We start from the raw sequence: 15788 nt of genomic DNA on the forward strand, positions 1-15788 counted from the left end.
TACACAGTGTTCAAAAAACAATCACATTGCTTAAGCTTAAAGCATTTGATGCAGCTTTACATTTAATTAATGACAAGTACAAACACAGGTAAAAAGAGTAGAATCAATTAGTAAGATTATAGACACTAACTCACATGCTTTTATGAACCAATTAATCTGTCTCATCCTCAAAAATTTCGAACATATATCTAAAGAACAACGAATCCAGTCTGCATGGAAATTTGAATGACTAAACAGCAGATTGGCTAGATTAATTTACACTACATTGTTATTGGCCAATTTAGGCATATTTGTAATTTAGTGCAAAATTATGCCATTCTATCGGGTGTTCCATTTACAATAATGCAACCCTGAGTTGGGATAGTGCAACTTTTGAACCGGAAGTGGTAAACATATATTTCTTATACCAAATTGAAGCCTAGTTCATGCATATATTTTTAAACTGGGGAGCAATGATTGGATTTCATTAGTGTCCATGCAGTGTTGCCAGATGTAACTGGAAGTGTAAATGAAATATTTTACAAAGCATGAAAAATGGTACACAACACGTGTACGGACATGCCGTCGGTAATTTGCAGTTTGGTTAGGTGGATTAGCTCGGCATCTATGGCAGTGAAAAAAGAAATGTTCATTTCTACCAATAGCCAATCGGATGAGGCATCTTTAAGGGGGAACTAGGAAAATCGTAGTTTTTAGAAATTAAGACTGTGCATTGGTAACACCTGCTGGTGTTTCAGTGCCACAAAAGGTGTGTTTTGAAACTGTATACATCATGCAATTACTGAAAACAATAAAAAAGAAACTTGGAAATTTTCATGAAAATACTGTTACTTACAAAGGGTTACCAGACGTCCGGAGTCTGGGAGGAATTTGAAAAATATCATAAATGTCCTACATTTTGAGCATCACATAATATTAATTAGGAAAATACTTAACAGAAAAAAAATCATGCAAGTTACAAGTCTATGGACTGCTTCCAAACCCAATAGTGAAATTTATTTTGATTCAGCCATTGCCCAAAAAGAAAAAAAGTTTGTCCTGCTATTAAACGAACGGGAAAACGGAAGCAATTAATGAACAAAGTTTTGGGACCACTTTCTGATAACGGCACTGTTCGATACCTGAGCAGAATTTCTTGCATTAGTGTTTATACTGATGGAACAAGGGGTGGCTCCTTCTTATTCAATATAATTTGATTGTAAAGCAGGGGTATAGAGAACAAAGTTATTCAGTGTGTCTGCCAGTCAAGAAAGTCATGGAATGATGGAAGTCAAGAAAAAGTAAAGAAATCAACAAGTAGGTCAAGAAAGTCAATAAAAAGGCAACAAATTATCCTTGTGGTAAAGAATTCTTGCTATCATAATGACTGATTGCTTGTGGTTGATTTAGTTTATTTTACTTTACTTTTTTCTGTCCCTTTGGCTAATCGCGAAGATGAGGATGAATGGTTTTATGATAAGATGGATGAAGGGATAATCACAAACATATAGGGACAACCGACACAAGCCCCACATAAGATTATACTGGCTGTGAGTCTAGACGCCAAAGCCTCGCTTGTCTGCCAAACACAGTTCAGGATGCATTCATACGAGAAAGCAAATCTAATTCTCTTCTTAAATTCAGCTTCAGTTTTTATCTTAACTGGCCCTTTGGTAAGGGTTTTCATTAGGGATGTGACGAAGCTGAAAATTTACCGATGCCGATGTACTCACCGATAATTTTTGGAACCGATACCGATGCCGATATTTAACCGATTCCGATACATAAGATTATTAAACAGAAATGGGATGTTATTTTCAGCATGACAAAAATAAATTTACCATGTACATTTCTATTGCATATCATATGTATATACATATATATTCTCAAGAGATGCGAATGTACATTTGCATCTACAAAATGTTATGTGAACCTTTAAGAACAACATGGATTCTCAAGAGATTAAACATTAGTACACAAGCAGTTCTTTGAAATGCAAAATGAATTCCTGTTCTGCCAGATTTAACTTCAGAAACACGAGATTTGGAAGCACTTCAGGAAGTAACCTACTTCTTCTCTTATCTCAAATCTGTTCAGCAACACTGAACACTCAATCACTGAATACTGATGCAGCAGGTATGCCCAAGTATTTTCTCAGGACTTGCTTCAGGTTTGAATATTCATTTTTGAATTTCCAATACAACAGCAGATCCTGGTGCAGCAATGTACTGTTTTATTTCCGATTTATAGTTAAGTTGATCCTCTGAATGAGTTTGCAATAATTTTATTACAAAATCTCTACAATAATGACGAATCATACCCAAATTTTCAATAAATCTTACAAAACTAGAATAAAAAACTTATTAGAAGGTAAAAACTCTAGTATAAACTGTATCGGTTTAAATGTCGGATTTTTGCCGATTCCGATGTGTCAATTTCGGCCGATTTTCATACATCTTTAATCGGCTTCGGCACATCCCTAGTTTTCATTAAATAAATATTTATTTTCTTAATTACTAATTCCCAACTTTACCTAAGTAGGGTTCGAATAAATAAAAGTTGAAGAAAAACGGAAAAAAAGGTCTAGAAAAGTCCAGAATTTTGTATGTTATTTTGGTAGACACCCTGTTATTGAACTAAAAACTACCCAAGATGAAACTTCTGGAAACATTTTAAATTACGGTAATTGCTGAATATTTGTTTGCCATTACAGGTCATAATTCGAATGTTGAGAGAGTTCTTTCAATACAATCAACACAACAGACTCACGAGAGAATTTTTTTTCGTAAAGTCTATAAAATGTTTGGTACTGGTCCGTATAATTTCAAAGAGTTTGACGGTCCACTCTAAAATAAATATAGTTTGACTAAACCTGAAATTTTGATAAAAAATGTCTTCTCTGAGAAGTACCACTTAAATCATGTTGTAAGAGGTGCATTGATTAGTATGATTGCAAGTTTTGAAATTTTGCATTTAAAAATTCATTTTCTTAAAACTGAAAAGTGTCAGTTTACAACTACTTTCTAACGTGTTCTATAGAAATATGTATTATTTATTGAGAATGTTTTGTGTCCTACATTTCCCTTATAGCGATCTGGTAACCCTATACTTACATGCACCTGGCAACCATGCGGTAAGTTTGTTTCTTCATGGAATATGTAATTGCTGTCAATGTTAATAGCTCATTGTGATAAATTCCTGATGCATCACATGGTTGCCAGGTGCATGTAACATTATTTTCATGAAAATTTCAAAGTTTCTTTTTTATTGTTTTCAGTAATTGCATGATGTATACAGTTTCGAAACACACCTTTTGTGGCACTGAAACACCAGCAGTGTTGCCTATGCACAGTCTTAGTTTCTAAGAACAACCATTTTACCTAGTTCCCCCTTACAGATGCCTCATCCGATTGGCTATTGGTAGAAATGAACATTTCTTTTTTCACTGCCATAGATGCCGAGCTAATCCACCTAACCAAACTGCAAATTACAGACGTCATGTGCGTACATGGGTGTTATGTGACATTTTTCATGCTTCGTAAAAAAATTCATTTACACTTCCAGTTACATCTGGCAACACTGCATGGACACTAATGAAATCCCATCATTGTTCCCTGGTTCAAAAATATATGCATGAACAAGGCTTCAATTTGGTATAAGGATTATATGTATACCACTTCCGGTTCAAAGTTGTACTATTCCCAACTCAGGGTGGCGTTGTAAATGGAACACCCGATACTAATGAGTAGGGATGGGACCGATTAATCGGTACTCTATCGGTATCGGCCGATATAGGCATATCGGTGTATCGGTAAAATTACCGATTATTTTAACAATCCGATATATCGATAAATATTTGATAATTTAGTGCAAAATTCTGCCATTTTGTTGTAATTTTTATGGATAATCTCCATGCCCTACTTTCTAAAAAAGTAAATGTCTAAATATGCAACTTCTCTTGCACTGCATTCACCTTGAAACACACATTTATTAAGGAGGTCAATGAACCTTTCAGGTTCTTCAAGGACTGGTAGAATATCGGTTATCGGTATCGGTAAATTTTATATCGGTATCGGCTAAAATTTCATATCGGCCCATCCCTACTAATGAGTAAAAAGGTATAAATCATATGCCCTTGTTTTGTACAATAAATGTCTAAATATACAATAAAATCACCTGGTTACACATATTAATGAAGGAGGTTAATTAACCAGACAGGTCTTTATGGGATACTTGCAGATCTGTATCAGTACAAGGATAATTTTTGAAAAAATCTCAGAATAACAGACATTCGTAGGAGGTAAAAACTGACTTACCAAACGTCACCATCTTCCGTTTAAACATATGCGGACTATTCTCAACTGGTCAGTAACAGGCAAACACCTATGGGAGGCTAGGCATAACAGAAGCACCAGAAAGAAGTGTGTTTCTGTGGAAAAAGTTTCAGCCAAATGGGAAGAAACAGAATATACCTATCCTGCCTGCCAATACTGGCCACCACTGTGGGTTCGTATCTTCAGACTCTAGTCTGCATACCTGGCTTCAGCTTGAGTGTACCCTAACTTTCCTCACCTGTCTGTCCTTGCTGCTGCCTTCGGCTCAAGTGTACCATCAGACTCATTTTCTTACCAGAGTTCGACCAGTACGAAATTGATCCTTGACAAGGCATGCCTGTGTGAACTCATAAAACTGATGCCCTAAGTACAATTAGGTTCCTTACTTCCCCCCCCCCCCCTGCATGTTATTGAAAGGAAAAAATGGATGGTCCCTGTACTTCCTTCAGAAAGGGTAAAAAGAGACGAGTCATCAAGTGAACAGTTTTGATTGATTGAGCTGGTGTTTTAAGTCCACTTTATGCACAGTAAGGCTAATTGGGACTGGACGTACAGTGTAAAGTGGGATCCGAACCACTATGTGCCTCCACCGGGTGTCGAACCCGAGACTCCTCGATTATGCTACCACTGCGCCATCGGAGGCCATCAAGTGAACAGTGCATAACAACGAAAGGTACAGTGAACTAGTATCAGAGTGATCTTATTTAAGAGGTGTACTCTTAAAGAACAATAACAAGGTGATATTGGGCTTAATAAAGGTAAAAATCCAGAAATCCTTGAGATTATTCTAGTGTTCCAGTGCTACAGACTAGAAAAACTTTTGGACAAGGCTAATAAGGTAGTGTCACCTACATGCACTGAAAGTTGCATGCTGAATTAAAAAAAACACATGCACTGAACTCAAAAACATGTGCTTTCAAGAGTGGCACGTATATGCATTTGGGAGTTCTCACTTATCCACCAGCTTGTGCGATGAGCGAAATTCAGTTTAAAACTATACTAAGAGATGGCACACTGTTCGATTTCCTAATACGTAATTCCATGCTTCAGCATTGTCAACTTACTGTTGTGCTACAGATCATTATGATTAGCTAACTGTTGCTTACTTTCACATTCAAAAACTCTTTACTGGTTAAGACTGGTGATTATTTCCACCTGGCCGATCCTTAACCGAAAGATTAACTGGACATTGAAAGACTTGTCCCTTGTATTGGGAACGGATATTCTACCAATTTGATGCAAAACAAATATATCATAAAGAACTTAACTAGTACAGTAACCTCCTTAATTAATACATGTAACAATTTGTACATGAATTACACATTTATATACATAACTCAAAGCAAAGGTGACTTCATAACGTAACATGGTGAATTACACAGTAGGAAGAAGACATGAAAACATGATTTCACTTGTACAGTAAGTTATTCCTCAAGAAATGTCTCCATAACTGGACTACTCTGTTAGAACAATGATATTTATTAATTATAAATAACATTGAAATAAAAAATAAAAAAATTGTCATCTCACTATGCATTCCCCCAAAATGCAGTAATAAAAAAATACAAATTGTGGTCACAAACACAAAAAAATACAGACTTTACTAACAAATTACAGACCACAAAGATAAAAAAAAAAAACAATTTTCAGGAAAAGATTGTAATGTGCTCAAGCATATGTGCACACACTTAAGTAGATACTTCCTGCTCCAGCTCTAGTCTTACAAAATCATTCACTGCACATGCATAATACATGGACCACCATAATTCAATGCATGCGATGGGGGAAAAAAGGCTTACTTCAAGTGACATGCGATATGCATAGCACACTCATTTGACACCACTTATTTCAGAACCCTCACTCGCTATGCAAAAACCAAATTTCCTGATGTTCCAAATACTTTTAAATAACTTTCCAGACAACTGAATAGTGATTTAACATACTAAGAAATAAGTGTTATTTCTTCAAATTTGCAGGTTAATCATATGAATCAAGGATATGCAATAATGTTGAAAAAGAAAAGTTCATAAGAAATATTCCCCAAAAAGAAGTAAGCTGCGAGGAAAAAAGGAAATATGCATTTGGTTTCAAATCCATGTGATTTTCCGGATCTTTCTTGTTTTTTGAATACTTTTTACAAAATTCCCCAACTTTTCCACTCCTAAGTTGATTTCCCTGATTTCTATAGAATTTCCAGGTCAGCGGAAAACCTGTACTTCAACCAATCAAACAAAATTGTTAGAACTACAAACTAATTCCCCAAGCTGTATTTCCAAACCTCGTATCTATAAATTCAAGCACAAAATGAAAGAACAAGTCAGAAAAAAATAAAGATGCAAGGAAGATAGGAGGCAACCATGCCCATGATTAAGGGTGTCATGACACTCATCTGAGGAAAAAACAAAAACAAAACTGGTTACAAGTAGAGGTGGGCAAGTTACTTAAAAAAGTAATGTGCATATAATAAGAACATTTACTTGTTTACACAAGTATTATATTTGTTCTCTATAGTGCATGCTTTCCCAGGCACACAATTAAAACAACACAACAAAACATATTTCATCCTGGTAAATAAACCCTTCAGTTCTGTATTTATCCAGGTAATGAAAAGTAACAAAATTCTGTTACAATCATTCATGTAATTTCGGTTACAGGTTATGTTACTTCCTAAACTCTGATAACAAAGTAAAATAACTAAAAACAAAGACAGTTATTCACCAACCTACCTCTCTCAAATACATAAAAATTGAAACATAAAGCTGCTACCAAGGCTTACACACACACATAACTAATAAGCTTCAGTAATCCATGCAGAAGAAGAATGAACTCTACCTGGATTTTCTTCTGTCGGCCCAGCTTCAGCGCTAATGCTTTCTCCTGAGCCGAGGATTCTGGATCGTGAACCGCCATGTGCCGAATTAAGTTGCCTTTATGTCGGAATGCTCGGCCACACTCGGGGCACTCGTGCGTCTTTTCTCGAGGTAGGGGAGGAACGTAATTAGGATTATGATACAAGTTTTGGTGTCGCTTCAACAGCTGCTTTTGTCGGAATGACTGTAAAGAGTAAATTCAGCACCTCAGTGTTTGGCGGTAGTCTGCATTTGGAAAGACACCATGATATGCAAGCATATCACTATTGCAGAAAAAAAAAAGGGCTATGTTCGACAAAATGTCATGGCTCTGTGTGATTGCAAGAAGATGATGGAAAGATGAATACCCAGAACATTGCCCAGCCAAGCTTTTGAGAGATGATGTTATTTCTTGAAAGTTTAGAAACCCAATATTTCCTTGGTTGATATCCCAAGAAAATCCCTTCACCATAATCGCTGGGCACTAGCATGATTGTCAAGCTGACATTTTCAACTAACAATGCAGTTCCACGACAGTTACAGTCATTTATGTTTCGGGAAAACTGATAAAACATGAATTCTCTTTTGCCTAATCTTTTGTTCAACTGAATTTTGTAAGATAAAAAAATCATGCTGCTAATAAGCTGGCTGTACAAATAAGTTCAAAATGTAAAACTAATTGTACTGAAGGTTCTGTCGTTCCGCAGATAAATTTTCAAAGATGTTTTGTTTTGAAAAATCATGCTTGAATTCCAAGTTCTGAAGCATTAACAGTATTTGCTAGATTTGAAAAAGATATCTTGAGTAAAATGCATGAGCATTATTATCTACATGTATATATATGTGAAAGTTTCATGGCACTGTAATCATTTTTCTAATAAAGGCAATCCTAATTCTCAGCACATGTATTTTTTCAGAATTATCAAGTTTATCTGCAAGATAGTTCTCAAAAGACAGGCCAACAGTACAGCGGAACTTTAATCAGAGTTACATATGAATATAAAATTCTCACATTTGTCAAATGTTCAATGTAGCCAATGATGTTTTAGTGTAAACCTCAGAAACACACAGAGCCAGCATTAAGACACACATAGTTCCTACAAGCGACACCTGCAGCTACATATAAAAAAAAAACGTTCCGAGATGCTGAACTATGTAAGTAAGCAATTATACAGACAATGAATTTAAAACACCATGTAATAGATCCCAGTTATTGTTTTCCTTATATTTGACATTCAAAATGTACCACCACACAGATACAAAATAGAATGACCACAGTGAAATGTCAATAGCCTTACACCCATAGCTAAATCCTTCAGATTTTCTTAGTAAATATTTTCAATGCGATGTTTCGTAAATTTCTTTTGTGTGTGATGCAACAGATTGTGAGTGTCAAAGATATAAGTAATGAAGGTCATTCTGAATGGCTGGCACTTTCACCATTGGAGCAAGCAGTTGCAGGTTCAATTTCTGGTAGGAGCTCCAAAATATCAGTGCTGACACAGCATAATGAAAACAATTGGGAAGCTTCATGAATAAATAGAGAGCTTCAAAAAACCAGATACAAGCAGAAAGATTGAGACTTTATGCCATGCATCAACCAATGAAAAGAGACTTTATGGTATGTATCAACCAATGAAAAGGATTGGTCCTCAAAAGGGTTGTTGCACCTTTGTGGGGCAGGGAGGGGGAAAAGGAGGTAATTTTGTTTTTAGCATGAGCATGATTTTAGCATGTGAAAAAGTTATGGGGTGCCCATGGGTAAAAAATTACTGACAAGGATTTAATTCAAATTTATATAGGGGATAAAAGCAACAAATTCACGGCCCAAGGAGGTAGGCATTTTATTCACAAACTTCATTCGTTGGGAACCCCCCCCCCCTCCCCATGTGTAGGAATACATACATTCCCCATCAACCATACTAACTATGAATGCTCTATAAATGTGGGTTTTTAGCTGTATTGTAATTTCACTGATTTTTTATCATAAAACAGGAGAACACTAACTGGGAAACCAGATCATGGTATGATAAACTCGATTGTAGCGAAGTCAAAACTGCAAAAGTGCGTGTAGAAGCTTTAATTTAACACCAAAAATAGTATCACTTGCAAAAATTCATCACTGATGATCCACACCAATCTCTTCCATACTGGGACCAGAATTTTACTGCATGTTACATTTCTTGTATCTTTTCCGAGGTATTCATTACACAACCTACCCCTAGGGATAAGAAACTGCTAAACCTACAAAACTTCGAAGCTTTTTGTTACTGGCTACATTACTACACCAGTCACTGTGAAATAATGATGCATCCTGTTATGGAAGACTCGCATGAATATTCACTGGCATTTCAATAGGGAAACATGTTATCATATCACAAAAGAGCATACCATATGTATTTTATTCACTTTAGTAACAAAACCTACTTGTGCTGAAGATTGTAGTCTGCTGGAAAAAAAGGCAGAGACAGCCTATACTATGTACTATACCTACCATCTTCTTCCCGACGCAAAGAGTCACAAAGTGACATGACACAATGCAACACAATGAGTCACAAAGTGACACGATGAGTTTTGTTAGTTAGCTAAAATCTGATGGCAGATTTCGTCCATGTATGCAAGTCTGTCATGTACATGCAGAATTAATGTATAATTTTATATGTTGTGTATGGAGTCAGTTTTTAATATCTCAAAATATGACTTAATATCTTCATAAAGATACAAAAGCATCTTACTTTGCCTTTAATAAAACCTTAATTAATAGGTCAAATAACAATGCATGAGCTATTTAGCTCATTTTCTAAGTAACATTAATCTGGCCATCCAGATTTTCTGTTCGGTGATCTCCTGTGGCAAAATCAAGCTGCTCCTTGCGATACCAAATTCCCCAGACATTCACAAACTGTCGCAACGTGACTTGAGGCGACAAGTCAAATGTTTCGTCCAGTGTGTGGCTGCCCATAAGAGACTCATGTTAAACCTTCCCAGAGTCAGTTTGCAAAAAAACTGACTCGTTGCGTTGTGTCAGATCCAGTGTGTGGCTGGCCTTATATATTTGTCAAACAATTACGAAAATGAATATCACAGAGGTTTGCAGCTACAGGAAAAAGATATCTGCAAAACTAATTGGAAAAAAAAAGACAACAGTTTCTAATTGAACACAGTTTTTTTTCCAAGTCAGCTGATTTAAAGAATTGAAGAGGGAACACTCTTGTATTCAATCATGATTTGGCCTTTCAATTTGAATTTATGATTAGCTTGCTTACAAGTGCAAAAGTCTGTATATTTTTTTGCATGCAGAATGGTAAGAGAGCACAGTGAAGCATACTGTAACCAGAAAATACTGGGAACTATGCACTAGTACTTCTACAAGTGATGACCTGTTACTAAATGGAAAGGCCTGCGTGACTGCACTACAATTCAGAAGATCGTGGGTTCAGAAAACCTTGCCCTTTTTGGATCCGAATATTTTCCTACTAACAGTTCTTATCATAATATTTCATCAAAAATGACAAAATAGAAAGTAAATATCATCCAATCTGCTCATTTGTATGACTTAAATTTGATCACTCTTATGAATATTAATTATTCACTTGTGTACAAAAAATAGTGTCGACTTCCACTAATGCTGGTCCATGCTGTAAAAAAGAATGGAAGGATCATCAATGATGAAACAAGCAACAATAATAAACGAAGGCATTTCATAAGCAGAATATGGTGTTGCTTCTATCACTGAGAAAAAAAAATCATTAAAATCAGAAAAATATAGGTATTAATAATAAAAAAAAATTACACAGCACAATATTAAATAATCTTAAAAACTGAATTTCTATGTTTCTTTGACGCGCATGCAAAATAAAAATGTTTGGCAACAATTTTTTTTTTATAACATACATAATTCAAGGAGGACCCTGATTTCACATTCAGCATTCTTAATTTAAACAAAGTAATAGGTTATAAAATTTCGCTGCACATTATATTTCCTGTATTCTTTAGCCACAGGTCCTTGAAAAATGTACAATCAAGGTCCCATTGTTTTCAAAACTGTCTTACAAGCTTGTCCATCATTCTACGTATGTAAGTTTAAAACTGTGCAGGGTGAAAACGAAATTTGTGACATTACAGTATACAAGTACAATTGTAACTTTTTCCAGGTACATTGGGAAGAGCTATTGTCACAATAAATTATTGATTTTTATGTCTGACATCTTTAATTAGGAATGAACTGATACCACTTGGGCTTGACCACTTAATGCCGATACTCTTATTTATCTGGAAATTGAAACAATTTAAAGTAATTCAAGATACGTTAATTTTTTTAAAAAAATAGTTTCTCGCTGGAACTATACCACATACTATATAAATTTTGCTTTAAAATATTAATGATTTTACATAAGATAATTATTAATCACAAAATCTATTTCTCCCAACAATGCTGATGCCAAAATAAAGAAATTTATACATTTTGTATAATTTCCAGGATAATTAAGACTCCGCAAAAATATTGTAATGCATTTTTGCAAACCCTGCAAGATTCCCAGATTATGGAAAAGGACTGGTGCTATTGGTGATTAGATTTGAACTGATACTTTCCGATACATTTACCACTTACAGTATATTGGCTGATGCCGATACATCCGCATCGGTATCGTATGAGCCCTACTTGATTTTTCATGTTTTCATAATTGAATTTGTCTTGGTGCTACACATTGTTTAACAATGATAATTTATCCAATGAACTTTTATACACAAAGTAAATAATATTAGTAAAGGTAAGGTATTGTGAACAATGCCATGAAGGAACATGGAGGGCGTGGAGGTAGACCCCCCACACATTCTCACTCTCTGCCACACTGGAGGTGCTGTGATGAGCAACACACTGCAACTGAGCCTAGAGCCACTCTATGCAGAGAAAATGTCATGAAAATTTCTCACCAGACATCATGCTTTCTGGGAATCAAACCTGGGACTCCCTTGTGGCAGTTCAATGCCCTGCCTACTGGATCACTGCAGCTCTCGCAATATATTCGAAGTACGGTTGTTTTGCTGATAGCACAGTGACTATCACCCTTGACGTAAAATTCTCACACAACATGCAGAAAGAATATTTCTTATTTAAAAATGGTTTAAAAGCCACTAAAATAAAAACCAACACTGCACAAACACATCACAGCTACGGTACCTCCTGTCTTTCCACCTATCTCTATTAGTCCCTGTTTTAACCTGAGGATGCATGAATGTCATGTGAAATGTTGTCTTAGTGTGTGATGTTTCTGAAGTATTTTTCTTTTAGACAATTTTTAAGGCAAGAACTACCATAATTGTCATGCAATCAAGGAGTACAGGACCTGATCACCAGCAACTATGATATCACATTAACTTGTAGATTCAATCTCAACTAACTGCCTAAAAAGTGGACTTTATGTTATTGCCCTCACCAGACTCATGTATGAATATACTTTTTTGGCACATGCAAAAACAGATAAAAAAATAAAAATAGCTGAAAGAAAATGACACTGAGTTACAGATTCCTTACTTGGTCACACTGATCACATTGGTAGGGTTTCTGGTCAGTGTGGATCAGCATGTGAGACTCCAGATGCCTCTGAGATATTGACGCATATGGACAGAGATCACACTTGAAGCATTTCTCTCCTTCGTGTGTTTTATTATGAACCTGGAAGTAAAGGCATGAAGACACCACAATCAGTTACTATGAAAAGTACAGTGGGAATGAGGTGCTAATACAGGATGTGGCAGAAATATTGAGACAATTTAAAAATTGCACTGCCAGAATCTCCCGACAGATCGTGCGCAATTTCATGTTGTCGTGTGCAGCAGTGCATAGCCTTCAGTAGCGATGGAGTGTTGTTCGAGTGAACATCGTGCATTCACAGTGGAATATTACTTGTTTCTGCCACTACAACTCAATGTACAATCTGTACAACTTTGTAGATTCAGGCACCACTTCAACATTGGGAGAAGTGAGAAAGTGCAGACACGACAGGAATTCTGAATTGAGTAAAAACTTCAGAACGACTGCATCAGCCACAAGCAAGAAGAGCCTAGGATGTCCATGAACCATGCAAACTCCAGAAGCTGTGGGGAGGGTCGGGAAGCTTTTCTGTGCAGAAGCTTGTTTGAGGAGAATGGTGCCCACCTGAGTGACATTTTCAAGAGATAAGCATCACATGGAATGCTTTTGTATTTACTTTCCAGTCATGTAAGTTTTTCATTGTTATTCTGAAGCATAATGTACATTTTGCAAATTTAAATCATCTCAATATTTCTGCTGCACCCTGTATAAGAAAGTATGCTGTATTACTGAGTACGAAACATGTGTAAAGAAAAATAAGATTGCACATGATAATACTTAATAAAGCATATCTACCACATAAAAAATAAAATATTTCCAACTTTATTAATGCACTTACCTTAGGAGAATAAATTATATGGCTAACAGAGTATTCTCACTCACTTGGCCAAAACAATTTCCCTGACTTACCTTAACCCTGTTTGTTACACAATAATTTTCAGTTGAAATGGATCCAAATGCAAGAAACACCATAGTTTGGGATATTTCCTTTGACTTGCAAATAGTTGAATCAAATTAGGGATTACAAATACAGAAAGTGGCATAAGTCAGTTAACTGCTGTAATATTATTATCATCGACATTCTTGCAGACGGTAGTAAGTTTTAGGGTGTAGCATAGAGTAGTGGGAGAAGCAAGCCATTTGCTTGGACTGAATTGTACGTTTTCTTTGTTCCAGGGTACACAAAATGAATAGAAATATTTCAACTGAACAGGATGTTTGCTTTGAAGTGGTGGCAACTTGGTCGAGACACTGCAAATGTAAAATATGCTTGTGTTCAATAATTCCCAGCCACTCAACCACCAGGAAGAGATCTATAAATTGAATGAACAGTCCACTTGACAGGTTCAGTAGCCAATTGACCACACCATGGCTGTCCAAAATCAGTTAACTACTGAAAAACAACATGCAGATCATTGCGGCAAAGGCATTGGTTCAGTCACCAAAGAAATCTCGGAAACTAGATATCTGACGTGAGTTTAAGGAGAACGATGCATATGTTACATATGAAACCTTACAGTCTGACATCGCTACGAATCCTACATAAGGATGATCTAGATTGAAGATTAAGAGTTCTTGGAATGATTTGGGATGAAAGTGATTCTAAGTTTATAAAAACATTTTCTGTACTGATATGCAACTTTTAAGTTACAGGCATATTTGTGTCTAATGGGCTTCATGAATCTACAGGCTTTAATTGAAGAATTAAAGTGCTAATGTTGAGAATTAGAAAATGTGGAAAGTTAACTTCACTGGCAGGGTTCCCATACAATAGAAACTCCTGGACTTTTTAAGGTTTTGCAGGCAATTAAAAAATAAATTTCCAGACCAAGTGTTAAAATGCACTTGTTATTTAAGAGAATCAAGTTCATTCAACATGGTTCAAAATAAATGAACACATAAATAAAAATACAGCAATTTTTTTATATTTAATATTTCCCATCACAAAGATGATACATAGGGGCATGCATATTTCGTTTTTGACGAAAAAACGAAATTTGAAAAAACACATTGTAGTCTTAATTTTTCATGTTTTTGAAAGGTGTGAGATGCATTTTGTGACCATGTTTTGTCACGAAATAATGCGAAATGAACTGCAAAAAGCGAAATTAACTCTTAAACACGAAATTTACCATTTATATACCGACGCGACACTTTCTGAAGTCTGAAGTATCCTGTGAGTTATGCAATTCCTGGAAAATTGATTAATTCCGCTGTTAATATTGGAGAAGCAAAAATGGACTCCTTTACACAGAAATAAACTTAATACTCTTATAACTACATAAATGTGCTATTAGAAGTGAAATGTTAATTCTGTGGAATAAGTGTAGTTTTTAAATCAAATTTAGGATTATATTCACAATTTTAAAACCAAAATGTCTTTTTATATACCACTTTTCATCCAATTTTTCACCGCTATAACACCGATATTTCATTTTATTTACCGCTTTTGAACCCGAAATTGACTCTGTTTTTGTACCGAAATTTTGCTTTTTTATTTACCAAAAATATGTGCCTCTAATGATACATTAGAAAGGTGGTATTTATCGAGATTTTCAGATCCGGGCAAGTATAAAAAAATGCATTCATCCATTTTTTGGATGAATTTTAAAAAATACATGATTTTTTCACGACCTTTTTAGTTTTAGCTTAATTTCCCTGGCTTTTCCAGGTTAGTGGAAACTATGACTGGAACATGACAAGGGGCTACTTATGCATATAGCTCCAATCCGACATGCAACCAAATCTGAAAGTGGTTTATATTACACTGGAACCCCAATTTAAGTTCCCGGATTTGACATTTTCCTGCATTATGCCTACACTCTGGACGGTCCCAAGATAGCAAAATGTTATAAAATTTTCCTTGATTTTACATTTTCCTGCACTTTAAGCCATTCCAGATTGATCCCCTGAAAAACGTAAATTTGAGGTTTCACTGAATTGACAAAACTAAACTAACTACAGCTACTAACAATATCGTTAACTCACCTTGCCCAGAGCTTATATTTTAGATAGTATTCTACCAATTAT

General features: G+C 35.5%; 1 protein-coding gene across 9 annotated transcripts in view; it reads right to left on the reverse strand.

The window, feature by feature from the left end:
- The window catches only part of LOC145987713 (uncharacterized), a 66887-nt gene that overhangs the window by 14990 nt on the left and 36109 nt on the right, over positions 1 to 15788 (reverse strand). For all 9 annotated transcript variants that reach the window (XM_083122290.1, XM_083122289.1, XM_083122293.1 and 6 more), the window contains 2 exons: positions 12699 to 12839; positions 7146 to 7367 (listed from right to left, as the gene is read on the reverse strand). In XM_083122290.1, coding sequence (XP_082978416.1) covers positions 7146 to 7367; positions 12699 to 12839 — 363 coding nt within the window. The remainder of the gene's footprint in view (positions 1 to 7145; positions 7368 to 12698; positions 12840 to 15788) is intronic.

Source organism: Lepisma saccharinum, chromosome 5 (assembly GCF_977018435.1).
Source record: "Lepisma saccharinum chromosome 5, izLepSacc3.1, whole genome shotgun sequence".
Classification (NCBI taxonomy): domain Eukaryota; kingdom Metazoa; phylum Arthropoda; class Insecta; order Zygentoma; family Lepismatidae; genus Lepisma; species Lepisma saccharinum.